The sequence below is a fragment of the Tachysurus vachellii genome, chromosome 1, assembly GCF_030014155.1.
Source record: "Tachysurus vachellii isolate PV-2020 chromosome 1, HZAU_Pvac_v1, whole genome shotgun sequence".
NCBI classification, from domain to species: domain Eukaryota; kingdom Metazoa; phylum Chordata; class Actinopteri; order Siluriformes; family Bagridae; genus Tachysurus; species Tachysurus vachellii.
In genome coordinates, this window is record NC_083460.1 from 26,742,498 (window position 1) to 26,769,059 (window position 26,562).

Below are 26,562 nucleotides of genomic sequence, written 5' to 3' on the forward strand. Positions count from 1 at the left end.
TTATCGATATTTGGGGTTACAGTAGGAGAAGTTATTAAAGAACCTCTGCAAATTTGGCGTAATTTTTGAATCATCAATGGGAGTAAGCCTGACCACCTGATGACTGAGGGGTCCTTTAAAGTTATTGGCATTCATTTTTGGTTTAAAAGGGGTCTTGATCTTCCTCTGTTCCAAAAGCACCCAGTCAATCTTCTTAAAGAATGGATGAACTTTGATGGCTTCCTCCTGGCCCTGGGACACCACGCAGCCAAGCCGAGCCTTAGGAATCTTCACTAGGAATGCCTTGAGAATTTCTTTCGCCTCTCTGCTCAGAAAAAAAGGATAGCAAGGACTATCCATAAGGATCGACTTGAACACCTTTTTCTCATTTGAAGCAATAAACGGAGGATAGCCCACCATCATCTCATACATGATAACACCTAGACACCACCAGTCCACCGAAGCACCATATTTATATTTCATCAGTATCTCAGGTGCCATGTACTGAGGTGTACCACATAATGTGTTGGTGGTCTTGCCATCTAGAATGTCCTTTTTGCACAAGCCAAAGTCAGCAAGCTTGCAGTGGCCATCGGCATCTAACAGGACATTGCTAGGTTTGAGGTCTCTATGAATGATCCCGTTACGGTGGAGAAACATGAGAGCAGAGGTGATCTCAGCAGCATAAATGCAGGAGTGTGATTCTGTGAATCGAGTGTGTGCAAGGTGGTAATCAAGATCACCTCCATTCAGGTACTCCAAAGCAAAGCACAAGAGATCACTTGTCTGGAAGCAGAAGCAGAGTTGGACTAGATAGGGGTGTTCTGCAGTCATAACCAGGATATCTCTCTCCAGCAGAGTTTGGCGCATATGTTTATAATTCAGAATTTTGTCTTTCCTCAGCATCTTTAACGCAAAAACCTCACCTGTGCCTCTGAGTTCAGCCAGAACAACCTTGCCATATCCACCCCTTCCAAGCACTTTGTGGAACATGAAATTTTCTAGACTCTTATCTTTAACCTGCACCTCTACACTGTTAATTTTTAAACCATCCTCATTCAAGGATGGACTTGTCTCTGCTATCTGTACTTCCTTGATGTGATCAAGGGACGGTGGTATTATATCTCTGTCACGTGTTCCTGATCCCAAGTGAGTCTCCCTTGGTTGTTTAGGAGTTTCTGCACCTTTGCTACTTGTTTTCTGTTGCTGATTTATGAGTTGCACCTCTACATTGCTCTTCTGTAAACCATCCTCATTCAGAGATGGAGTTGGCTCTACTATCTGCACTTCCTCGATGTGATCAAGCGACGGTGGTATTATGTCTCTGTCACGTGTGCCTGATCCCAAGTGAGCCTCCAGTGGTTGTTTCGGAGTTTCTGCACCTTTGCCATTTGTATTCAGTATCTTCGTACTGCAATGGAGAAACGAACACAGCAGATTTACAACTTCTATATATTAGAATAGTATTTCTGCTATTTTTCTTTTTTCTGTCAGAGATGACACTGGTGGTAGAGTTTTGATACCGATACTGTCCGGCAATTCCAAAATTAGGAACAAATGAACATAATTGCACTTGCTTGGACTGGGGACCACATACTATTTATTCTCCATTTGAGGTATGGGGTTTTCAGTTAGGATATGATATAAAAGGTGTAGCTAATATTTGATGTAGAATATATTTCTGAGTTTGAACCCTGTTAAATATGTTATTATGATAAATGCTTAATTTTGGAGGTCGACATATATAGGACAGCATATAGTCAGAGAGCATAGATGCATTTTCATAGTAATTGCATAAATCATTCAAATTTCTCTGGGTTTTAGCTGCTAAAGCAAACATTTCCCTTAGTTTCATCACATTTTATTGTCTAACAGCCTGCATATTCCAGAGCTATTAATACATTTAACGTAAACTAAACTTATGTACATTTATTTAGTGAGCATTTCATGGTATAAAGGAATTTTACAATCTGACTTCATTCTTCATGACTTCATGTTAGCATTAGCATAGTCACAGAATGTTACCTTACCAGCTATTAGCTACATTGGTACATTACTGGCTACAGATTAGCAGAAGGTTAGCTAGACGACAGAGAGATTTTACTTGAAATTCAAGGGGAAGTTTTCAGAACGTGTAAGTGCTGGAAAAGGGAACGATTTTGATGGAAAAATTAATTAGTGCTGACAAAAAGAGCTGGTTTTGTTAGAGTAAAGATACCTGACCAAATCTCTGGTATGGAAAAGTTCCCTGAAAACTTTTTCATGGGAGAATAAAGCAGTGGAATTCATTTAGCTTCATATTGCTGTTTCTCCAACATTTTCTGAACGTTAATTCGGTAATCTGCTTCCAGCCTAAAATATGAACTCAACAAACAGAAAGATTATTATTCTTCCACCTGTGCTTTCACTTGTCCCAGCATTCAAACAATCAACAATGATTATTGTTCAAGCTTGAATCCTTTCTGTCTGACATTTTTTTTATCTTTTAAGGCCATTCTGATACATTGACATAGTGATTTGAGTAACATAACAGTTTTTTTCAATAAAAACAAACAAACAAACAAAAAAAAAACTTCTACTTCCAAAGCTTCATTTAAGTATGGTGACCATGGAAACCGTGCTAACTTGACATTTTCATGTTTGCTTGTTTGCTTATTAATTATTTTAATTATTTACCTTTTATATGTGATGGTCTGGGTTTGATCCTCTGCCCCCGGCTTCACTTTATCCTTCTTTTTCTGCTCACAAATACAACAATTATCAGTTTTAGACAGTATATTACATACACTATAGTTTTAGGTATTATATATTATCAAATTTCAAACACACTCCAGTCCAAGTTTCTCATTCTGACCAAGAAAACAAAAATACAGACATTTCTCCAAAGCCTTCTAATGTATTGTTTGTAAATCAGTATCTCTGATCCATTCTTACCCTCCTTACAAACTGAAAAAATCTCAATGACTTTAACATCGCACAACATTTTTCTCTTAATCTTAACGCAGATGAACGCAAAGCCAGCACTAAATGCACGCATTCTAAATGCATTCTAGAACAGAATCCTGAATACATGACGTCATTATAGTATCGCTCTAATCTAATATACATTATAATAAGCGAGTCATAATGACGTCGCAGTGCAGCGTCTAATGAACATTACTTAACAGCAAGCATTTTCTTCGGCAAACATGTATTTATATGAATTCATTGGATTAATTCGTTTGTTTTGGTTTTATATATTATATATTACTTTGCGTTTGGTTTATAAAGTACAACCCGATGTATAATACAGTTAGAACAGCAGTCATCATCATCATCATCATCATCATCATCATCATCATCATCATCATCAATAGCTTCGTTTACAGAGCACTTTTCATTTCATATATACATTTTTTTCCATCCTGAAAAAAAAACAATTATATATATATATATATATATATATATATATATATATATATATATATATATATATATATATATATATATGTATAGACAACCCTGACATCTGATTATGTATTTTTTTTATTCTCAGTATTGACAGTTTGATGCTGAATGACGTTTCATTTCAGTTCAGCACTTCTTTAAGCCTTCAGGTGGCGTTCGAACCGTCGGCGGCGCCACCGCACATCTTTCTAATCTCGCATAAGAGAGAGATGCGACTGCATGGTATACATTTGTGCTAGTAATACACACATATGCAGTGAGGGTCAGTAGGCTACAGTGATTAGTTTAATAATAACAATTAGTAGTGCTAACCATGATGTTATTAGTAATTTATGCTGTTTGTTGATTTTAGGGTTCATGATGAAATTTAAGATTTTTATGATGAGATTTGTCATTTAAATTTAATTTGAATGGAAAATTGTCTGTATTGGATGCACAAATGTAACCATAGACTGTTGGGCCCTTGAGCAAGGCCCGTAACCCTTACTGCTTCAGGGCGCTGTATCGTGACTGACTCTGCGCTCCGACCCCAACCTTCAAAGTTGGGATATGCGAAGAAAGAATTTCACTGCGCTGTAATGTTTATGTGATGAAATAAACACTTCTGTCTATCTTCTATAAAAGCAGAACATCACATCAATGCCATGTATGCTTGGAATCAGTATAAAAGAAAAAAAATGTTGAATCATCAGTGCTAGATCAATGTTAGGTGTCATAAATAAGGCTTGTAAAAAGAAAGTGGAGGAAAATTGTGAAAAAGCCATTGCAGATGTACTACTTTTAACTGCCACGCAAAATATAGCACAGAGAGGTCATCGGGAGACTGATGACTCTTACTACAAAGGAACATTTTTGACAATCTTAGAAGAAATAGCAAAACATGGTCCTCTCATTGAAGAAAAGGATGTGGCAATGCTAAGTAGACAAGCCACCAAAACCAGAATGAAATTTTTGAGGTCTGGAATTGTTGGAATGGCTGGAATGGTTCAAAGTGACTGATAAGAGAAGTAAAAGAAAGTGAGGTTTTTAGTGTGACTGCAGACTAAACCAGAGATTTAATGAAAAAACAAGAGTTGTCTTTAGTCTTGACATATAACTACAATGGGGCCATCCATGAAATCATTTTACACTATCAGTCAGTTGAAATCTTAGATGCAGCAGGTCTCACAAAAATAATTACTGTGCCATGAAAAACATGAACTGGACTACAGAAATAATCAAGTTTATAAGGTTATGATGGTGCATCTGTTTGCACGGTTAAAAAGTGATGCAAGATTTGCATTTGATCTATACTGTAATGCACATTGTTGGAATCTCTCCTGCAAAAACTTTCTAACTTTGTATCTGACTGGTATGTTCATCTCTACTGGGTTGCAGTTCAGAAATAATTGTATCCACCGCAGCAGCCCAGGGAACTGCAGAAACTTACAGATGTAAGGTGGGCATGCAGATACAAGGCATGCTGTAGTCTGAGAGACATGCTTCCAGCAATGCTGAGAATGCTACAGGGTATACTGTAGCACTTGAAAATTCTTTCTCAGATAGATATACAGTTCATAGGGCTTTTGGTTACCTTTTTTAAAGTTTTTGGTGATGCAAAATATCTTTCTGACATGCTCCAGTGAAGCTCTCCTGACCTGGCAAGGGCTGTGGATCTAGTAGGTAGCCTTACAGATACATTACAGGACTATAGAAGTGAGGTTTACTTTAGGGAACTCTGGAGAGATTGAGATTGCAGATCAGTGCAAAACAAGCATACAAACAGTGTGTAAAAGACAACCTAAAACAAGCATAAGCTTTCATGATTTATTGATGATGGGCACTGTGGGACAAAGAAAGAGTGACCAGAGTGATGGTGAGAGCTTCCAAAGAGCTATATTTTATCAAGTGCTTGACAGTCTCACAGCTGAGCTGCAGAGGTGTTTTTCAAAGAAGAACCTATTTTTGAGTCAAATATAGAGGACCACAAAAATGAGGTTCATCAAACTAAGCAACTTCTTGATAGGAGAAAAAATAGAGGAAGGGATAGAACATCTACTCTCCTTGAATTTTTGTTGTGTTTAAGATTTGTTTCATGAGCTCTTATAGGTTTTGATAGATTTCTGTTGTCACACCAGTCAGCAATGCTTCTTGTGAGAGAAGCGTCTCAGCTTTAAAACTGATTAAAACTCAGCTCAGAATTACAATGGTTGATGACAGTCTAAATCACCTGGGAGTTCGTAGTGTTGAGTTAAGTAGGGCACGGTCCCTCAACATGAATGAGTTTGTAAAACGTTTTGCCAGTTTTCACCAAAACCTCAGACTTATGTTGTTTAAAATCTACTGTACATAGGATTTGTAATGTTCAGTACTTTACTTTCCCCAAATAACGGCCTCTTTTGATCAGGCACATTTGTATGTTTTTTTACACATTTAAATTCATAGTGCACAATGCAACTTGGAAACTGTTTAAGAATTCTAGAGGGACAGATGTGCTTTTTTTTGGTTTGCACCCCACCATCACATAAAATACAAGCTTGATATTATTCTAATGTTTATAAATACAAATGTAAACGTATAGCTTGAAAGTGAAACGTATGGCTTAAAGGGGAAGAGCTCTACAAGTGCAACTGTCTGCATAAGCATTGCTCTAGGGAATGTGTGAATAAGTGGTGTTTGTGGTTTGTTCTGATCTGTGCATCATAGTATTTAAACCTTTGTTTCTCTGAGAGAAGAACTCATTGTCTCTCATTCCCCATGGCTCTCCTCCAACTGCTCCTGCTCATCTCTCTCCTGTCTCAAATAGGACACTGTGGTAAGTTTTTTTTGTTGTTTATTATTTTGTTCAATACGTATGGAATGTTATGGAATGTCTAAAGAGAAGAATAAACCATTGCATTTTGTTTTTTTATCTGTCTCTCTTTTAAAAAAGCTTACGTTAACATGGGCATAGTGAATGGCACGGAGGTTAAAGCCCATTCCAGACCCTACATGGTTTCCGTCCAAAAAGACAAAATGCATATTTGCGGGGGCTTCCTGGTGTCAGAGAACTTGGTCATGACGGCTGCACACTGCTGGAATCCGTAAGCTTAGTAATTTGCTGAGTCATTGTTGCAAACTGAATCAGTGGGGTATCTGAGAGGGTTGTTTCACCTTTTCATTTGAAATGATGTGGCTGAAGATTTCTGAGAAAAGGGTCTTCACATCTTTGCAATTAGTTTCATAATTACATGCAACATTAAGCAGAAATATGATCTGCTACACCTACAATACAACAAGCAATGAGTAACTAACATTATAAATTTATAAATTTGTATAAACAAAAATAAGTGATGTATATTTATGTATTTTTATTATATATATATATATATATATATATATATATATATATATATATATATATATATATATATACTCTTCAGTTTATATACACTCTGTAGCTTGTGTAATCTATTATTTACAAGCTATTGTAGCGTATACATTCAGTGGCTCACACACTCAGTAGATTAAAATATACATTCAATAGCTAACACATTCTATAGCTTTAACTCTTAAAACTTTTGGGTTACTTTTAACTTGCACATTTTTGGTCTGTGGGTTGGGAATTTTTGTTCTCACAGATGTAACAAAGTATAAGTATACTGTCAAATTCAGTGTTGGGCAGTAACGCGTTACTAGTAACGCAGTTACTTTTTACAGTAACTAATACTCTAACGCATTACTTTTTAAATAAAGTAACTCCGTTACCGTTACAATATGGTGCATTTGTCCATTACTTTTTTTAAATTAATTCATTTAGGCTGAAGTGTAGCCTACAGCCTAACCTGTTTACAGCTGCGATGCATTGTAGGATTGGTGGATGCCAACCACTGTAAACACGAAGACGCCACACTGTGGGCGTGTTTCCGTTTATTCAAGTATGTGCGGCAGTAATGGCGAGTCAAGGCGAGAGCAAGATGAGTTTCTCAAAGTGGAAATATGCTCATTATTTCACTTTAGCTGAGCATAAAGACAAAAACCTTTTAGTCAAATGTAAGCTGTGTCTTTCTGGTTCGAAGATCCTATCTACTGCAATAAACAGCAACTCCAATCTGGAGGTAGAAACTACATGCCTCGACAAAGCTAGAATCTAACCCGGTGTCAGTGGACACACTCGAAGTGAGTCAAGCCCCTCCAGCCAAACAACAGCGACTAGATTTTAACTGGACTTTTAGCCAGGGACAGATTTGTTTTTGTATAGACCATAACGCATAAAAGAGCATTAATGGGAACATTAAAGAACGTTCTTTTAAAAACTTAAAAAGTTACTTTTAACAGTAACGCTTTTTTAAAAAGTAACACTTTTTGATGTAAGTAATCAACAAAGTAATTGAGTTACTTTTTGAATGAAGTAACTAGTAACTGTAACTAGTTATTATTTCTTAGTAACTAGCACAACACTGGTCAAATTATATATTGCCCTCTTTTTCTTTCTAACAGAGGGACGAAGCTGACCGTTGTATTGGGTGCTCATAATCTAAAAAAGGACCGGTCAGCTTTTACCCGTACAGAGGTGAAACTTTACCACATCCACCCGATGTATGACTCTGAGAATCTGCTTGGTGATATCATGCTGCTGCAGGTAAACCACCAGGCACCATATGTTTCTCAGTATGATGAAAATGAAAGACGCAAATACCATTGATGGAAAGTGTGAACGTGTGCTGTAGCTGGCTGTGTCCTGATACGCTTTATAGAATTCCAAAGCAGCTGCAGTGTGCTTTAAAGATATGTGTTCTTACTGGCCAACAGTTTGGATAAAATCCAACAAAACTGCTAATAGTTTATAGTGATAACATTAGAATATCAGAAGGATTATTTTTCTATAAGAGAAGGTTTTGCAATAGTTTGCACAGATTCTCAGAAATTGACAAGATGCTGAGATTTTGGTTTTGTATCATTAACATAACGAAAAAGAAAAAAATAGGCCAGTGTGTGAATTTCTATTTATAGCTTCTACTATATAACACAATTGATATCAGGAACTAATTTGTCTAATGAACATTCCACAATATAAAAATACAAATACTTACAATTAAGCCATGTGAGGTATTAATAAATAAAAATCTTGTTTTTAATGGCAGTGGTTGATCATTCCCTATAACAGCACTCCCTGTTTTGTTTAGCTCTACAGTTTATGATATTTGAATAATGCTAAATCAAACACTATTTTTTTATTACAGTTGAACAAAACTATCAAAAAGACCAAGCATATCAGTTGGATCTCTATACCAAAAAAACAGAATCAGGATGTTAAGGCCAAGCAGGTCTGCAGCATTGCAGGCTGGGGGAGACAGTCTGACAACAGTAGAACAAGTGATCGTCTCATGGAGGTCGACGTCACTGTTATGGACACAAATGCCTGTGAGAAAAAATGGGGAGAGCCTTTTTCTGTCTCAAGTGTGGTGTGCACTAGTCGCCCTGGAGGGTTTTGCGAGGTATAAATCCATGTACTTTACAACCTTTTTCACACAGACATTACACTTATTACACAAGCTAGATGGAGAGAAATTGATGATACGCGTATTTTTTTACAGGGAGACTCTGGAGGTCCTTTGGTGTGTAAGAACACTGCTGTCGGGATTGTTTCATTCTACCAGGATGGAAAATGCAAAACGCCACAGTTGCCCTATGTTTATACCAAAATTTCTAAATATCTACCTTGGATTAATTGTATTTTAGGACAAATGGAGTGAGCACTTGGCTATTATTTAATATTTAGTGTTTAATCTACTCTTTTATTTTCATGAAAAACCTTAAGTCAGCATGTGGGTTTGTATTTATCTCTTGTATCTGAAGCAGCTAAGCTCATGGAGAGTAAATATGTGTTTGATCTGAAACTATGCAAAATGTCAATGTAAATTAAAGGCATTATAAAACTGGTGCAGCAAAAGAATCTTACAGATCATTTTGTCACATTTGTTGTACTTACTGTATATGTCTGCAAATCACAATGTCTCATAAAGAAATCAATCGATTTAAAAAGGATCAAATTAAATATGTAAATATTCTTTAAACAAATCTATGAAAACTGTTTGTTTGGGTTTTTTGGAGTTTTTAAATTAACTGAACTAAGACAGTTTATTATGGACATTTATAAATGGGCTATTATTTTACCTGAAATATCTGAACTCGTCTCAGACTTCATTGTGTCACAAAGCAGACACAGAGGGTTAGATGCAAGTGGAGGGCTTTTAATAACAAAAGTCATAAAATTAGAAACAGTGCAAAAAATCAAGAACTGGGGCAAACGGGAAGGGTGTGTGTGTATAAGAAGGGGATGGGGGGCAGGTAGGTTAGTGGCCAGGAAACCTGATCTGACTTTAGAGGGGAAACAATGAATGACAAGGTGATGAACTGATGGTGAGTCAGGTCGAGCTTGTAGGTAAATGGAATTAACTTGTATGCTGATGCAGAAAGGGCTGATGTACCAGGGGTTGAGTTTTTTGCAAGCATTGCTGTGCAAGCTCTTGGACTCCTGATGGTACTGAGTATTCATGGAGGCTGTTGGCTTTGTCTTGTGGGTCTGGGTAGCCCACACAAGGATCCTTCAGTTGGCAGCCTCCCACACCTGCTTGGTGTGCTAAAACCGTCAACCATGGTGAAATCTCTGAAAGATTCTCTGGGCCTAGTCCTCAGGGTTGGAGCTGCAGAATATACTGTACAGAATGCAGGGAACAGCTGACATCCTGATTTGCCTGCTCTACTAGGCCATTAGACACACACTTATTCACACAGTACAGACAATTTAAAGATGCCAATTTGCCTTTGAAACACCTTTTTTTTTTACTAGGGGAAAGAACCAAAGTACACCTGGCAGCATGTGGGACACTTGTGAAGTATGGGTGGAAGTTGACGTTTTGGAGAATAGCTCTACAAAGGCAACTGTCTGCATAAGCATTGCTCTAGAGAATGTGTGAATAAGTGGTGTTTGTGGTTTGTGCTGATCTGTGCATAATGGTATTTAAACCTTTGTTTCTCTGAGAGAAGAACTCATTGTCTCTCACTTACGATGGCTCTCCTCCTACTGCTTCTACTCACCTCTCTCCTGTCTCAAATAGGACACTGTGGTAAGTTTTTTGTTTGTTTTTTTTCCACTATATATATGGAATGTTCTGTTGGTGAATAGAGTATTGCATTGAATTGGGATAAATGTAGAATAAAATCGACCAAGGATTTTCTTTGACAGTTTTGACAGGACATTATTGCATGTTTAATATCTGCTTAATACACAACGATATATTACGCATGTCAATACTTGAAAGAATTTGAAAGAATCGTTTTTTTTTTATTAATGAACCATTGCATTTTGTTTTTTATCTGTCTCTCTTTTGAAAAAGCTTACGTTAACGTGGGCATAGTGAATGGCTCGGAGGTTAAAGCCCATTCCAGACCCTACATCGTATCTGTACAACAAAACAAAACGCATATTTGCGGGGGCTTCCTTGTGACGGAGAACTTGGTCATGACGGCTGCACACTGCTGGAATCCGTAAGCTTAGTAATTTTCTGAGTCATTGTTACACCCTGAATCTCAGAGGGTTGGGTAAACTTTGAAATGATGTGACTGAGGACTTCTGAGAAAAGGGTCCTCACACCTTTGCAATTGGTTTCATAATTACATGTAACGGCAGGCAGAAATATGATCTGCTACTTCAGCTAAAATAACAATATTTACAATATTTATTAATAATGTATATTTATCCCTAATGAGCAGAGGCAGTGGTGGCAAGAAAAATCTCCCTAAGATGATATGAAGAAAAAACCTAGAAAGGAACTAGACTCAAAAGAGAAGCTGTTGTTATCAGGATGACAGTTTCATTCTAGCTTAGAGAGTGATTATTTATGAGCTTATAGCTTATAACACACATGCTGCAGTTTATGCACTTTGTAGCTTATACACACTCTGTAGCTTTGAAAATACCCTGAATGGAAAGGCACATAATTGCAGAGCATCATGCACGCACACATTTTCACACCTATCGACACTTATCGGCAATTTAGCATAGCCAGTCCAGCAAATGCATGTTTTTTATCGGCATGAGGAAACCAGCAAATTCTGTGGAAACTCACATTACTATAGGATGAACAGGAAGCTCAGGATTGAACCTGAAGTAAAATTATTTCAGATATTATTAATGGTTAGTTTAATATATGGTTGTCTGTAATAAAATGTCTATGATAAAACTCTTATTTGTAAATGTCTCTAAATGATAAACCAACAGGGGATGCAAACTTTTGCAATCACATGTACATACATGTAGCAAGGTATACACCTCCTCATGCTTGGTGCCCATTTACTTATAAAAGTGATACTATATGCTATATACTATAAAGTATACTGTCAAATAATATGTGGCCCTCATATTCTTACTAACAGAGGGACGAAGCTGACCGTTGTATTGGGTGCTCATGATCTAAAAAAGGACCGGTCAACTTTTACCCGTACAGAGGTGAAACTTTACCACATCCACCCGATGTATGACTCAAAGACGCTGTTCAGCGATATCATGCTGTTGCAGGTAAACTTCCAGACACATTATGTTTTTAAGTGTGATGAAAATAAAAAACAGGAATATCATTTATGGAGAGTGCGAATGTTCCTACAGCCTACAGTTTTGCTAAAATCCAAAAAAAATCTGCTAATAGTTTATAATGATAACGTTAAAGTATCTTAATAACTGCAAGTGAATGTTATCATTTTTTATGAATGTGATTATGTGATTGTTAAATTCTTGAATTTGACTGGACAGAAGGATTATTTTTCTATAACAAAACAAAACACTGATATAGCGGCAGCACTTAATGTAAAAGTCAGTATGTTTTCTGCCATGGGAAATTATTTTAATGAAAAAGACAAAAATAGGCCAGTGTCTGAATTTCTATTTATAGCATCTATAACACAAGTAATAACAGGAAATAATTTGTCTACTAAACATTCCACAATATAAAAATAACAACACTCCCTGTTTTGTTTAACTCTACAGTTTATGATATTTGAATAATGCTAAATCAAACACTATTTTTTTTTTATTACAGTTGAACAAAACTATCAAAAAGACCAAGCATATCAGTTGGATCTCTATACCAAAAAAACAGGATCAGAATGTTAAGGCCAAGCAGGTCTGCAGCATTGCAGGCTGGGGGAGACAGTCTAACAACAGTAGAACAAGTGATCGTCTCATGGAGGTCGATGTCAACATCATGGACACAAAATTCTGCAAGCTATCTTGGAAAGACCAATTCTCTATCTCAAGTATGGTGTGCACTAATGGTCACGGAGGATTTCTTGAGGTATAAAAACATGTACAAATACAGATGTTACTCTTATCACACAGGCTAAATGGAAAGAAATTCATGACATGCATCTTTTTGCAGGGGGACTCTGGAGGTCCTTTGGTGTGTAAGAACACAGCTGTCGGGATTATTTCATTCTATAATCCAAAAAAGGACAAAAAAACTCAGTTGCCCTATGTTTACACCAAAATATCGAAATATCTGTCATGGATTAAGTGTATTTCAGGACAAATTAAGTAAACACTTGGCTATTATTTCATATTTTATGTTTAAATCCCTCCCATTATTTCATGAAAATAAAATCTTAAGTCAGCATGTGGGTTTGAATTTATCTCTTGTATCTGAAGCAGCTAAGCTCATGGACAGTTAAAGGCATTGTAAAACAGAACTGCAAAAAAAAAAAAAAAAAAAACATTTTGTCACTTTGTTGTACAAATCACAATTATGAATAAATAAATAAGGGAATTACGAAATAACCAAATCTCCACATATTTTCAGATATTATTTTTAGAAAATCATTATTACTTTGTCAGTTTTTTTTTTTTGTCTTTTTGTTCATGCATTTATATGTTGTTTGCTTGTCCATGCATTAATAAAGGCTTTGTTTTTAATCCATACCACAGCCATTGACAATTTAATATCAACTGCATGAAGATAATCTGTTATGGACATTTAAAAATGGGCTATTATTTTAACTCAAATATTTGAACTTGTCTCAGACTTCACTGACTTATGAAAAAAAGAAGAATCTATAAAATCTGAGCAAAATTAACATAGCTAAATAAAATTTAAATAGCTAAATAATATCTAATTTACTTTCTGTTTGTATAAAATGTTTGCTGTAACAGAACCTCTTTGTTTTAAAGACAAGTAGAAGAAATTGCTCGTATCTCACCCTGACAGGGTGACTCAGATGAGTAAACTGAGAGATACACAGATAACTATTTCACTACTGTAATGAACACGAAACAGAGCGGACCCAAACGCAGGATAGCATAAATAAACAGGGTTTAATGACAGAACACAAAACAGGAACACAGACTCGAGACGGGACTAAACAGAACTAAGACCACAGTAGATGCCGCGCTGCACGAGGCAACGCGGCACAGTTAAATACAAAAAAGGACAATGACACAATAAGGATCAGGTGTGATGACAGGGAGGAGCAGACGAAGGCGGGGCAGACACGTGACGAGAAACGTAAACAAACGCACGTGGCCAGAGTCCGGGCAGAGTCCTTACAACTACAAGAGGAGACAAATGAACAGGCAGGAGGTCATCATAATTCCCATATTACATTTTGTCTTTTCAAAAATAAATGAATTATTTTAGTGTGCGGCACATGGCAAGTTTTCACGTGGCACGTTTTCACAGGAATCTCACGTACAGCTCCCAGAAACATGTTAGCAGGGCTCTCAAGTTTTGAAGACAGGTAAGCGTGGACACCCAAAAAAAAAAAAAAAAAAAAAAGAATTAGGTTTAAGTATTTGCTTAATTTCCATTTATTAATTTGTGTGTGTGTGTGTGTGTGTGTGTGTGTGTGTGTGTGTGTGCGTGAGAGAGAGAGAGAGAGAGAGAGAGAGAGAGAGAGAGAGAGAGAGATTATGACTGGTGTTCTTTATTATAAGCGTTTGGACTCCTTTATCATTTGTAATGTTGCTCCCATTTAAAACAGTTCGGCTCAAGCACAGCCAGTGTCATGATTTAGTGTCATGATTGAGGACAATGTCCCAACCAGAGACAAGCTGTTTCGTGTTGAGTTTTGTTTAAACCGACCATCGAAAATACCCTCTCTAATGAATGTTTTTTTTTTTTTATTTCATTGGTTGTTGCATTAAAGCTTACCCAGATAGTGCTCTTTTCTGATTGGCTATTGTGTAGCCTCTTTTTTTGATTGGCTGATAAGTGTCAGGCTCGACTAAGAACTCCAGGGGAGACGCACTTGGTTCCTGCCCGGTTCCATAGAGACAGCGGTGCGGACTGATACATTTTGGGCGATGCGGCATATTAAGTATATGATAAATAGAAGTTTTTCTGCGTGACAAATACAATGTGTGGCGGGAGAGAGGGAGAAAAGACCGAAATGCGTGACTGTCACTCTCAATGCGTGACATTTGTCAGCCCTGTACTAGTAAGTTGGATGGCTATAATAAGTAACCCCTCTGTGTGTTTATGTGTGTAAGGTTGTGTGTCTGGCGTCATATCCTGTGTTTCACTTGAAACAGGATAAAGCCTCTACTAAAAAGAATCGTTTAAGTAGAAATGATTTAAGAATGTTTTAATGTAAGTGGACTTATGACAGTTGTGAAATTTATTTGTGGAAAGTTTGTAAAGAGCTTTGCAGCTTTGATCATCAAGTTTGCTTGTGTTGATTTGTTGATCTCTGTTACTGAGTCACTGTCTAGAACTATAATTAGAGTTTTAATGGTAGTTTTGGTTAAATACTGTATGTGCTAGTTACTGAAAGGTTGTGAGATTAAATACTAGCATCTGATATTAGGCTCTTGACGCCATAACCAACAACTGTTGTATGTATTGGTTTGTAAAACTGTACCTACCAATGAAATAAATGCAGGTCTCTCAAGTGTCACGCATTGAGAGTGACAGTCACTCATTTCGGTCTTTTGTCATGCTCTCCCGCCACACAATGTATTTGTCATGCAGGAAAACTTACTATTTATCATATATTTAATATGCCGCAGCGCCCAAATTGTATCTGTCCGCACCGTTGTCTCTATGGAACCGGGCAGGAATCAATTGCGTCTCCCCTGGAGTTCTTAGTTGAGCCTGACATTTATATGCCAATCAAAAAAAGAGGCTACACAATAGCCAATCAGAAAATAGCACTATTGTATAATGGGTAAGATTTAACGCAACAATCAATGAAAAAAAAAACATATCCTGGAATTGTTCAGCATCATCCTCTTTCATCCACAGAGAAAACCACTCGAGCTGCGAGCATCACTTTGAGCACAGAGTAAGTCATGATCTCCTTCCTGTTTTAATGTTACAACAAATTCACAACTTGTTTTACACAAACAATGACATTTTGACTGCATCAGTTCATTGAATTTAATATGTTTTGTTATGTTTTTTAATTTGTGTGTGTGTGGGGGGTGGGGGTGGGGGTGGTGGGTGGGGGGGTTGGTTGGTTGGTTGGGGGGCTTGACATATTTAAAATATTTCACTCTTTCCTGTCTTCAAAACTTGAGAGCCCTGAAATGTGTTTGAGTAAACATTTTGTCTGGAAGTTGTTTCCATGGGTTACTCTTTTCTGATTAAAGAAGGGCCATGAAGCTGTGATAAACTAATAATATGATATTCATTAATGTGATAAAATACATTAATGAATACATTATCATGTTCATTGAGGCTAATCATGTGAGGCCCTTTCAGCCTTTACTGCTGAAACAGACCACCACGTCTCATGTTAACTTTAGCCACGTCATCAGAAGTTTATCGTTGGAAAGATGTGGTTAGTTTTGCACTGCAGGGTCGTTTTAAAAAAAGGTTGGTGGTCTAGAATCAGAATGTCTCAGAATGTCTAAGCAGATATGAACTGCTTACCATAAGCCTACACAGGAAAATGGTTTGTGGTGAGAATTTCTTACTCAGCATTACATGGTCATGACAAAGGGGCCACAGATCTCATTATTGATACTTACTCACTGATAATGCATAAAACAACAAACAGAGCGCAGTTTAGTAATAAAAAAAATCTGATGCATGTAATAAAAACACTTTGATCACACTAATGGTTATTTGTTTTGTCCATACAAATTCCGTTCATTTCTACAGAGGCCCCTTATATTTCCTGTTATGAGTCAACAACACAATATTTAGTATGATTGTACATGTAACTCTTAAAATTGCAGCATATTGTACATTGAAGCCACTGGTAAAGCTATGTACTTTTTAACTGATTTAGAACAATAACCCCAGCAGGTCTTAGTACTTTTTCATCTTTTTGTTTACTACAAACTGGACCTGAAATGGACTAGACAAGACATCCCATATTAATGTAGCAGGGCACAAAATTAATATGCACTGCAAAATGTGTAGATTTGATCTAAAACTTGGTAGTTCCAAAAACTGTTTTGATCTAGAGATTGGGTTACCGTCTCTGGTGTGGGTTTCTTCTGGGTTCAGGTTCCTCTGATAGATGAATTGGCTACATTAGGTGTGAAGGTGTGTGTGTCTCTCATCTAGTGTGTATTCCTACCTTGTGCGTGTATTCCTGGGAAAGGTCAACAGCAACCCTAACCAAAATAAAGTAGGTAGTGAAGATGAATGAATAAATGAGTAATGCCCAAGAAACTAAACCATGAAAGAGACCTATAAATATGCATGGAGATACAGCATGAGTTGTCAGTTTATTAGGTACACCTATCTGCATGTATTCACACTCATATTTAACTGCTGAGCATTTTATCAGCTGAACTTGGAATATGGAGTGCACTAAAGCACAAATGATCAAACCTGTACCCCATTCTGATGCAAGAGGCCACCACTGAACTGTGTGTGTGTGTGTGTGTGTGTGTGTGTGTGTGTGTGTGTGTGTGTGTGTGTGTGTGTGTGTGTGTGTGTGAAAGTATATCAGTCAGAGCATTGTTGCTGAGGTTTTTAAGCAGTGTTCTTTATTGTACTGATGGCTACCTTGTCTGTTTTTTTTTCTCCTGCACATGACATTGTCCAGCCTCAACATGTACAGACATGTCTGGGGTGCAGATTATCCTTAGCCCAACATTGACAATAAAATGTTCAAATTTCAACAACTCTCTTAACCATGAAATCTGTGAAAAGACTGAACATATTACTTTTGTATCCAAAGAAGCAATGTGTTGTTTTGACCCAATTGAGGTCAAAGAGAAAAAAAGGCAAACATTCTGTTAAAAAAAAGCTGTTTAACGATCAAGTCATACAATGTGTATAAGTAATGAGTAAGAGGCAACTGTGTGTTTGTGGCATGACAAACATGCACAATCTTTCTGCTACTTCCGGTGGCTTTCAGGTCATAGTACACTATGTGCTCATAGCTCACCATGTGCATCTAAGAATAAAAATGCTGCATTTTTCCACATAATATACAGAGCATTGCTTACAGATTTGTTTTAGGACTCATCAGTTTGTGTTGAATAAAAATCCCATCTGCACTTGTGTCCTGTCAACCTGCCTCTGTATTACAGTGTGCCTCAGGACAGAATACTTGACTGACAAATGGACACAACAGGAGGGCAAGAGTGGCATGGCACCCTGACTATGATTATGCCTGACACCATCTGCTTCCAGCAGTTGTGAAACTTGTAACCCATGGCCCTCTTCAGCAGTGATGATGGCTGCTCATTGTTTGCTTCAGGGCCAGCCCTATTTCAAGAGCATGGTGGACCCCAATCCACAGTGGCTGGAGTTCCTACTGTCATCTCTGATTGGCCATTAGGAGGCCTGGGAGAAACCTTGAACAGCTCCTGAGGCGAGACAGACGAATACTAACCCTAACCCTGAGCAGTATGACAACCTACTAAGGTAAATTTGGTAGCCTCCCCTCCTCTCAAATTCCCTGCAAGTCAAGTCAAGAGTCAAGAAGCTTTTATTGTCATTTCAACCATATATAGCTGTTGCAGTACACAGTGAAATGAGACAACGTTTCTCCAGGATCATGGTGCTACATACAACATATACAGAGCTATAAGGACTTAGTAAGTAGTTCTAGATAAATAAAGTGCATCTGTTCAACCTGGTGCAAACAGTGCAGGACAAGACAAACAAGACGGTCAATACACAAAAGAAGCCAAACAGTGAAAATACTGTATGTTCAACAATATTGCATGTGCAGAAATACTGGAATGAACACAGTATTATAGCAGCAGTTACCTGAGATATTGTAAAGGATGACTGAAATGTCAGACAGCATGTGCAAAGAGCAAAAAACAGTGTGCAAAACAGCATGTAAACAGGTTGATGGATGTATATTGGAAGTGTGTGTATTTGGTGCTCAGTACAGTTCAGTTCAGTTATTAAGGAGTCTGATGACTTGTATAAAGAAACTGTTACACAGTCTGGTCGTGAGGGCCCGAATGCTTCGGTACCTTTTTCCAGATGGCAGGTGAGTGAAGAGTGTGTGTGAGGGGATTGAATCCGGAGTGGTCGCTGCGTGCTACTGCCGCGCCGCCATCTTGGAAAGCCGGAGATAGACGGGACAGTCTTTGGTGCTGAGAGCCATTGCACTTCTGTCCTCTCACTTGCCTCTGTCTCTCAGTGTGTTAGTGACAGGCTTCAATGAAACACATTGATTTTTACTGCATTCTATTGAGTCACACACATTTCTAATCAAACAGGAGATGGTTCTGGTTACAAAAGTAGTAATTGTCACAACATCGTATATTACTTTAACAAATCTATAGCTTACGAGCAACATCTGTGGAAGGAGACAAGGAGAGTGGAACCGGCAGGTAATGCGCAATGATGCTCACGTTATCTGTTCATTCAGAGTGACATATTTGCATTTGGCTACATCCTTATGGTGTAGGCTAAGGACAATCTGATGTTGATGTGCTTGTTTCTGCACAATGAGAAACAGGACTCAGCTCCATGTCTTTATTCTCGGATCAGAGACCCAAATTAATTTGATTGTGAAACAATTTCTAAAATACTTGTCCTCCACCTGGGTGTCATGGTAGTGCAGTGTCTAGTGTTACTGACAATTTATATATATATATATCACTTCCAATTTAACAGCACTTCACTCAAACCAGAGATGAGTGAACCCTTTTACCTGAAAAAGAAAACCACAATAAGCAGGTCATGAAATTAGTCTTTGTCTCAGTGTGTGCCTCAGTGCTGCAGAATGATGTTGCACATTGTGCTGCTTGCGGCAGCTTTCAGCATTCTCACTTGTAATAGTAAGTGCTCACTTCTGAACTTTTATTTTTTTATTTTATATGCTGAGCTCCTTGCATATTGTGTACTTTTCATATTCTTATAGTGAAAATGCACAACTTCTGATTCATTCTCTATCTTCTAAATATAATAATTTTTGTGTCATGATATGTAAATGTGAGTAAATGTGAGAAACTGAATCTAGACTAATAAAAGTTCTTCCAGGCACACATGGAGAAGAAATCATCAATGGCCAAAAAGCCAAAAAGAACTCACTGCTGTACATGGCATCTGTACAGTATAAAAGCAATCATGAATGTGGAGGATTTCTCATAAACCCCAGCTATGTGGTTTCTGCAGCACACTGTTATTATAAGTAGGTTACTCGTGATGTGTTTTTCTTAATAAGCAGAAGTGTGGTTTTATTCATTTTAATGTGATTAATTATTTGTCCCATCCTAAATACAGGAATTACCATAAATTCCTTAGTGTGGTCCTTGGGAGTCACAACATCAATCCGACACGAAATGATCTGAGAAGATACGAAGTGGAAAGCGTGCACGTCCACCCTTTTTACGAGGAACGACCCCTTAATGGCTTTGACATCATGCTACTAAAGGTATGGATAAATCCACTGAACAACCATAGCATTCACAGAGCCTTCTGTATATTAGTTATGATACAGAATTATTAAGCTAATTTGCATGAGCAAGAGTGCTGTTGTACTGAATAAGCTATAAGATCTTTATAATTATCTAAAAATCACCAGAACCAGAACATAATATCATTAGGACACAATTATCTGTTGTGTATTCATCTTTATAAGTGCTGTTGGATTCTTGAATCTGATTAGCCAGAGCTTTGACATTGACAGTGATTCAGACTGTATTTCCAATCACAGGGTTATATTACCAACTATAGTAAAAGTCTATAGTTAGAACTCATTCGGTGGTGGACAATTCACATAATGTACACCTAATAATAATATAAAAAAACAGATAAAATGTGCTGGTATTTAACAAAGCAAACAAAGTTTGTGTTCATATTTTTTAATAATTGTTGATTAAACGTTTGATGAAAAGTAGTGAAAGGATTTTCAGGAGCTGTGCATTTAACATTTATCGACAAAATCTCCAGTGTCAGTGTTTTGTAAGTCAGTAAGTGTTCCACTTACTTCAGGACAGATGAACTTCATCTGTAAAGTGACAAGTTATGCTGTCTGGTTGTCTGGTGCTTGTGGCACAAGCTGTTTAGATTATGGTGCTATAATGTTACACTAGTGTTAACCATTTTCCAGTAACATTAAGCCTTGTCATATTGTATTGCTAACATATAGCATGTATTTTTTGTTACAAAAACAAGCTTTCAAAGGACGTCGTGATGAATGAAAAGGTGAAAATTGCCAAAATTCCAAACAAGCAGCAGCCAGTCAAGCCTAACAGCAAGTGCCAGGTTGCAGGATGGGGAAAAACTAAAACTGTGGGTAACAATGTGAATGACCTCCGGGTGGCTGATGTGTCAACTATAAATATTGCAGTCTGCAAGGAGGAGTGGGCCAAAGTGTTTCCGCTCCCACCTGGCATTCTTTGTGCAGGAGCCTATAAAACAAAAAGTGGAGCATGCCAGGTACAATGATGGAGATACATTAATGTTTGCCTCTTAATGGTGTTAGAAGATTCCACATTACAAACATTTGTGCTATTTGTCCTGTTTTGACAGGGTGATTCTGGTGGGCCTCTGATCTGCAAAGGTGTGGCAGTGGGCATTGTGTCATTCAACTATGATAAAAATTGCACCTATCCAAATTTTCCTAATGTCTACACTGACATTTCAGCTTACTCTGACTGGATTAAGAACGTGATCAAAAGAGATGCTTAAGGTGTGTTTTATATGTGTCGAGTAACTTGATATCATGTAATGGCTCCAAAATATGTGATTCTTAAATAAAGACATAGAGGCAGAACAAGAATGTTGATTTCTTGAGTCTTAAGTCACAAAGAAAACAATTTCTCATGCTTCTCATTTGAAAGGTAATATAAAGCTGTCAGAAATGTGTTTGATTATAGCAATATCATGACGATTAAAAATACTCATGAAAGGTGAGACAAAGTGCAAACAGTCTGGTTACAACTGAAGTCAAACTGAAGAGAGTTGTGTAGAAACCACAGTAAAGTCACACCACCACAGCACATGTCATTTAAACAGCTTTTATTAGCAGGCAAAAGACAATTACTTAATGACATTTAGACTATCACATTGGTATAAAAGCAGAAAGATTGTTATAATGTGGTATCCCTCACTTGTGTCACTGTTGGCTTTTTTAAACAGCCACATTCTGCTTGTGTGAAATTTGCACTTAGTTCTTACAGCGCAGCTTGAGCTCTCATACTGAGCACGTTTCACACAATTCACACAGTGCACACAGTTTCTCTTCATGTAATGCATACACATAAAGGTAATAACTGAACAATAAAAACAAAATAAAATAGAATTCAACATACAATCAAATTAATAATAACAATCATCTGTTTCCACATAACTATCCTCGACATCCTCTACTCTCGCACCAACTACCTTCATATCCTCTTTTAACACAACCTTATATCTCCTCTTTGGCCTTCCTCTTGACCTCTTACTTGGCAGCTACATCTCCAACATCCTTCTACCAATATAACCATCTTCATCCTCTGCACATGTCCAAACCATCTCAATCTCTGACCTCGTCCCCAAAACAGCCAACCTGAGTTGTCCCTCTGATGTACTCGTTCTTAATCCTGTCCATCCTTATCACTCGTAAAGATAACCTCAACATCTCTGCTACAATAATAATAATAATAATAATAATAGTAATAATAATAATAATAATATAGAGCGATTTTAAAATATGTTGCAGCTAAAAGTGCTGTATAATTGTCACGAGTGAGGGGCTGAGACAGATACAATGGCAGGTAAAGCATTTTTTTTTTCACACAAGGCAAAGCATCAGATTATATAGAAAAAACTCCAAAATTACCGTTTGGGATTTTGTCTGTCTTTAGGTCAAGACTGCCTGCACATATCAGTCAACATGTAGAAGAATACAGTATACAGCATGAAGAGAACACTTTGTCATGGATTATTGTTGCAAATAATAAAGTTTAATCTTAGTTAAACAATTAAAGCATATTGTAACCTACTCATATGATTATGTATACAGTGTAAATGTTTGAATGTGAAGTTTGATTTTCAATGTCATAAATGATTTTGTCCTAATACTAATAATTTTAATAATAAATGAATCATTTAAAGTGATAGTTAATGTTTGTCGTGTCATGATTTTAGTATTTAATAGCACATAAAATGTAGTGGGCTGAACCTTATTGCCTCACAAAGGAAAAAAAAACAAAAACAAAACCACAAACAATAAGCAGGTCATGCAGTGAGACCTTATATACGGGGTGTGAGTCTTTGTCTCAGTGTGTGTTAGCTGCAGGATGAAGATGTCACACATGCTGCTGCTTGCTGCAGCTTTCAGCATCCTCATTTGTAACGGTCAGTGCTCACATATGAATAATAATGAAGAATACTGCACATACATTTTTTCCACTTGCATGTTGTCTACTTTGTATATTCTTATCCTGAAAATGCACAACTTTTTATTTATTCTCTATCTTCATTTTTGTGTCATGTTGTGTAAAAAGGAGAAAATATCAAACTGAATCTTATTAGACTAATAAAAGTTCTTCCAGGCACACATGGAGAGAAAATCATCAATGGCCAAAAAGCCAAGAAGAACTCACTGCAGTACATGGCATCTGTGCAGTTTAAAATGAAGCACATATGTGGAGGAGTCCTCATAAACCCCAGCTACGTGCTTACAGCAGCACACTGTAAATATAGGTACGTTCTCATGGTGTGTGTTTGTTAATAAGCAGAAATTTGTGGATTTATTTGCCTTAATATAATATAGAATGTTTGATATCTGCTCTGTTCTTATACAGTGACCTTAGTGTGGTCCTCGGGACTCACAACATCGATTCGAAAAGAAATAATCTGAGAAGGTACACAGTGAAAAGTGTGCACATCCACCCATCTTACAAGGGAACACCTCGTAATGGATCTGACATCATGCTACTGAAGGTAAAGATGAATCATTTATTAAACTATATTCACTTACAACTTACAGAACTCATATATAACCACAATTTTTAACACAAACCCTGTCATATTGTAATATTTATATATAATGTGTATTCTGCATAAAAATAAGCTTTCAGAGAAAGTCAGTGTGAATAAGGGTGTGAAGATCATCAAATTCTCAAGCAAGGGCAAACAGGTTAAGTCCAATAACAAGTGCCAGGTCGCAGGATGGGGAACAACTGAAAACCAGAAAAGTGTGAATGACCTCCTGGTGGCTGGTGTATCAACCATTAATATCGCAGTTTGTAAGAAGGAGTGGAATAAAGTGAATGTGGTTCTTCCAAATAACATTCTGTGTGCCGGAGGCTACAACACCAAAAGTGGAGCGTGCCAGGTATGAGAACAAAGTCATGTTTACTCCATATATTTCTTGAACAATAAGAAGGCTGAAAAAATACATTGTCCTGTTTTGACAGGGTGATTCTGGTGGGCCTCTGATCTGCAAAGGTGTGGCAGTGGGCATTGTGTCATTCAATTATAACAAAAATTGCACCTATCCAAATTTTCCTAATGTCTACACTGACATTTCAGCTTACTCTGACTGGATTAAGAACGTGATCAAAAGAGATGCTTAAGGTGTGTTTTATATGTGTCGAGTAACTTGATATCATGTAATGGCCCCAAAATATGTGATTCTTAAATAAAGACATAGAGGCAGAACAAGAATGTTGATTTCTTGAGTCTTAAGTCACAAAGAAAACAATTTCTCATGCTTCTCATGTGAAAGGTAATATAAAGCTGATTGATTTTTTTTTGTAGCAATATCATGACGATTAAAAAAATTCTCATGAAAGGTGAGACAAAGTGCAAACAGTCTGGTTACAACTGAAGTCAAACTGAAGAGAGTTCTGTAGAAACCACAGTAAAGTCACACCACCACAGCACATGTCATTTAAACAGCTTACTCAGAATCATTAATTCCTATTGACTGGACTGACAACACACACACACGCACGCACGCACGCACGCACGCACGCACGCACGCACGCACGCACGCACGCACACACACACACACACACACACACACACACACACACACACACACACACACACACACACACACACACACACACACACACACAAGCTTTCTCATTTGCACTTATAACTATAAAGACCTGTATCCATGTGTTATATGTGAAAATATGTGAATTTTAGACCTTAGTTCTGTGTTGTTATATGTAGCTCTGTGTTTTATGTAGCACCAGGGTTTTGGAGGAACGCTGTTTCAGTCACTGTTTGTAATGACAATAAAAGCTTCTTGACATGACTTGTCCTTAAAACAGCCACATCATGCCTGTGCACATAGTTTTTTTCAGGTCTTCATGCAATGCACTTACATAACAGTAATAACTGTACTACAACAACAAAAAGAATCAATAATAATAATAATAATAATAATAATAATAATAATAATAATGTACTTGTAGCTCAACGTGTATTAAATCAAATCAAATAGTCAATCAAATAGTATTTTTATTTTAATTAAATAAAAATAAAATAATATAATTTAAAATGAGGGGGGCACGGTGGCTTAGTGGTTAGCACGTTCGCCTCACACCTCCAGGGTCGGGGTTCGATTCCCGCCTCCACCTTGTGTGTGTGGAGTTTGCATGTTCTCCCCGTGCCTCGGGGGTTTCCTCCGGGTACTCCGGTTTCCTCCCCCGGTCCAAAGACATGCATGGTAGGTTGATTGGCATCTCTGGAAAATTGTCCCTAGTGTGTGATTGCGTGAGTGAATGAGAGTGTGTGTGTGTGTGTGTGTGTGTGTGTGTGTGTGTGTGTGTGTGTGTGTGTGTGCCCTGCGATGGGTTGGCACTCCGTCCAGGGTGTATCCTGCCTTGATGCCCGATGACGCCTGAGATTGGCACAGGCTCCCCGTGACCCGAGGTAGTTCGGATAAGCGGTAGAAGATGAATGAATGAATGAATTTAAAATGATTAAAGTTTTGGACACATGGCTCACACAGGCTGAAAAATTCAGATAGAGAAGGAGCCAGGTGGCATCCACATGGGCCTGTTATAGTTGTCTGAAAAAGACTCAAATTCACACACAGGGATGGATGCAGGGCTGTTTTAATAATCTAACACCCCAAAGAAACAGAAACTTCACACCTAGACTGTTCAGAAGAAACCACTCTAAAGTTACAGCACATCATTTAAACAGGGCTAGGGTTTAACCTGGAGTAGGATGACAGGATGAAATCCATGGCTTAAAATAAACTCTCACTTTTCTGCTGAATAGAATAAAAACAGTGTGTATTGTGTGTTCATGAATAGCCCTGACCATTCACAATGGTATGAATAGATCAGAGCACCATTAGGATGCAGTGCTGTAGAATATTCAGTGTGAATGTGCAGCTGACAAATCTGCAGTGATTAGATCATCGTTTTGTCTTGACTTGGAACACAAATTATTGGTCACTGCCAAAGAACTGAGACTCTTCTGAGAGCTAAAGGGGATCCAATGATCCTATTCTGTCTCCTTATGGGACGTATTTTTTACTGTGTGTCAAAGCGTTGCTCAGTGGGTCATAGCTGCCAAAATATCCAGGGAGACGAATGCAAATGCAGCAGGTCTTTACTAATGAAAAATAAATTAATTAATAACAAAACACAAAAGTAAACAGACCACAAACCAGAAAATCTATATCAAAGCAAAAGGTCAAAACAAGGGAAATACAGCACGCAAACAAAAGCTACTCATAGTACAAATACAATATAACAATATACAGATTAATGTAATTTAATGTGATTTATGTGATTTTACT

The 26,562-nt window shown here is 37.4% G+C and overlaps 5 protein-coding genes across 5 annotated transcripts; 4 read left to right on the forward strand and 1 right to left on the reverse strand.

The window, feature by feature from the left end:
* Positions 1-2,952, reverse strand: LOC132853428 (protein kinase C epsilon type-like). The gene is made up of 3 exons (XM_060881224.1): positions 2,914-2,952; positions 2,656-2,717; positions 1-1,390 (listed from the first exon to the last, which is right to left on the reverse strand). The coding sequence occupies exons 1-3, from the start codon at positions 2,950-2,952 to the stop codon at positions 1-3; spliced, it is 1,491 nt and encodes a 496-aa protein (XP_060737207.1).
* A 3,180-nt stretch (positions 2,953-6,132) lies between these two features.
* LOC132841985 (mast cell protease 4-like) lies at positions 6,133-9,311 on the forward strand. The gene is made up of 5 exons (XM_060864657.1): positions 6,133-6,220; positions 6,338-6,488; positions 7,885-8,026; positions 8,628-8,882; positions 8,982-9,311. Exons 1-5 carry the CDS (start codon positions 6,163-6,165, stop codon positions 9,138-9,140), a joined length of 765 nt encoding a protein of 254 aa, XP_060720640.1. The 5' UTR covers positions 6,133-6,162; the 3' UTR covers positions 9,141-9,311.
* Positions 9,312-10,393: 1,082 nt separating this feature from the next.
* On the forward strand, positions 10,394-13,222 carry LOC132841994 (granzyme-like protein 1). Its single transcript, XM_060864669.1, has 5 exons — positions 10,394-10,514; positions 10,785-10,935; positions 11,824-11,965; positions 12,483-12,737; positions 12,822-13,222. The coding sequence occupies exons 1-5, from the start codon at positions 10,457-10,459 to the stop codon at positions 12,978-12,980; spliced, it is 765 nt and encodes a 254-aa protein (XP_060720652.1). The 5' UTR covers positions 10,394-10,456; the 3' UTR covers positions 12,981-13,222.
* A 6,301-nt stretch (positions 13,223-19,523) lies between these two features.
* LOC132842001 (mast cell protease 2-like) lies at positions 19,524-21,585 on the forward strand. The gene is made up of 5 exons (XM_060864683.1): positions 19,524-19,639; positions 19,842-19,992; positions 20,085-20,235; positions 20,979-21,242; positions 21,336-21,585. The coding sequence occupies exons 1-5, from the start codon at positions 19,585-19,587 to the stop codon at positions 21,492-21,494; spliced, it is 780 nt and encodes a 259-aa protein (XP_060720666.1). The 5' UTR covers positions 19,524-19,584; the 3' UTR covers positions 21,495-21,585.
* A 1,440-nt stretch (positions 21,586-23,025) lies between these two features.
* On the forward strand, positions 23,026-25,077 carry LOC132842007 (granzyme A-like). Its single transcript, XM_060864695.1, has 5 exons — positions 23,026-23,147; positions 23,345-23,495; positions 23,597-23,735; positions 23,866-24,129; positions 24,212-25,077. The coding sequence occupies exons 1-5, from the start codon at positions 23,090-23,092 to the stop codon at positions 24,368-24,370; spliced, it is 771 nt and encodes a 256-aa protein (XP_060720678.1). The 5' UTR covers positions 23,026-23,089; the 3' UTR covers positions 24,371-25,077.
* The last annotated feature ends 1,485 nt before the right edge of the window (positions 25,078-26,562 follow it).

Excerpts from the sequence above, each read along its gene's own strand:
- LOC132842007 (XM_060864695.1), top strand. The coding sequence starts at position 23,090 with ATGAAGATGTCACACATGCTGCTGCTTGCTGCAGCTTTCAGCATCCTC. Across the intron at positions 23,148-23,344 it reads CAGCATCCTCATTTGTAACG|GCACACATGGAGAGAAAATC; the intron begins GTCAGTGCTCAC and ends AAGTTCTTCCAG. Across the intron at positions 24,130-24,211 it reads CCAAAAGTGGAGCGTGCCAG|GGTGATTCTGGTGGGCCTCT; the intron begins GTATGAGAACAA and ends CTGTTTTGACAG.
- LOC132842001 (XM_060864683.1), top strand. The coding sequence starts at position 19,585 with ATGATGTTGCACATTGTGCTGCTTGCGGCAGCTTTCAGCATTCTCACT. Across the intron at positions 19,993-20,084 it reads GCAGCACACTGTTATTATAA|GAATTACCATAAATTCCTTA; the intron begins GTAGGTTACTCG and ends TCCTAAATACAG. Across the intron at positions 20,236-20,978 it reads TTGACATCATGCTACTAAAG|CTTTCAAAGGACGTCGTGAT; the intron begins GTATGGATAAAT and ends TACAAAAACAAG.
- LOC132841994 (XM_060864669.1), top strand. The coding sequence starts at position 10,457 with ATGGCTCTCCTCCTACTGCTTCTACTCACCTCTCTCCTGTCTCAAATA. Across the intron at positions 10,515-10,784 it reads GTCTCAAATAGGACACTGTG|CTTACGTTAACGTGGGCATA; the intron begins GTAAGTTTTTTG and ends CTTTTGAAAAAG. Across the intron at positions 11,966-12,482 it reads GCGATATCATGCTGTTGCAG|TTGAACAAAACTATCAAAAA; the intron begins GTAAACTTCCAG and ends TTTTTATTACAG.
- LOC132841985 (XM_060864657.1), top strand. The coding sequence starts at position 6,163 with ATGGCTCTCCTCCAACTGCTCCTGCTCATCTCTCTCCTGTCTCAAATA. Across the intron at positions 6,221-6,337 it reads GTCTCAAATAGGACACTGTG|CTTACGTTAACATGGGCATA; the intron begins GTAAGTTTTTTT and ends CTTTTAAAAAAG. Across the intron at positions 8,883-8,981 it reads GCCCTGGAGGGTTTTGCGAG|GGAGACTCTGGAGGTCCTTT; the intron begins GTATAAATCCAT and ends ATTTTTTTACAG.
- LOC132853428 (XM_060881224.1), bottom strand. The coding sequence starts at position 2,952 with ATGTTAAAGTCATTGAGATTTTTTCAGTTTGTAAGGAGG. Across the intron at positions 2,718-2,913 it reads TTTTTCAGTTTGTAAGGAGG|AAAAAGAAGGATAAAGTGAA; the intron begins GTAAGAATGGAT and ends ATTTGTGAGCAG. Across the intron at positions 1,391-2,655 it reads CAGACCATCACATATAAAAG|TACGAAGATACTGAATACAA; the intron begins GTAAATAATTAA and ends TCTCCATTGCAG.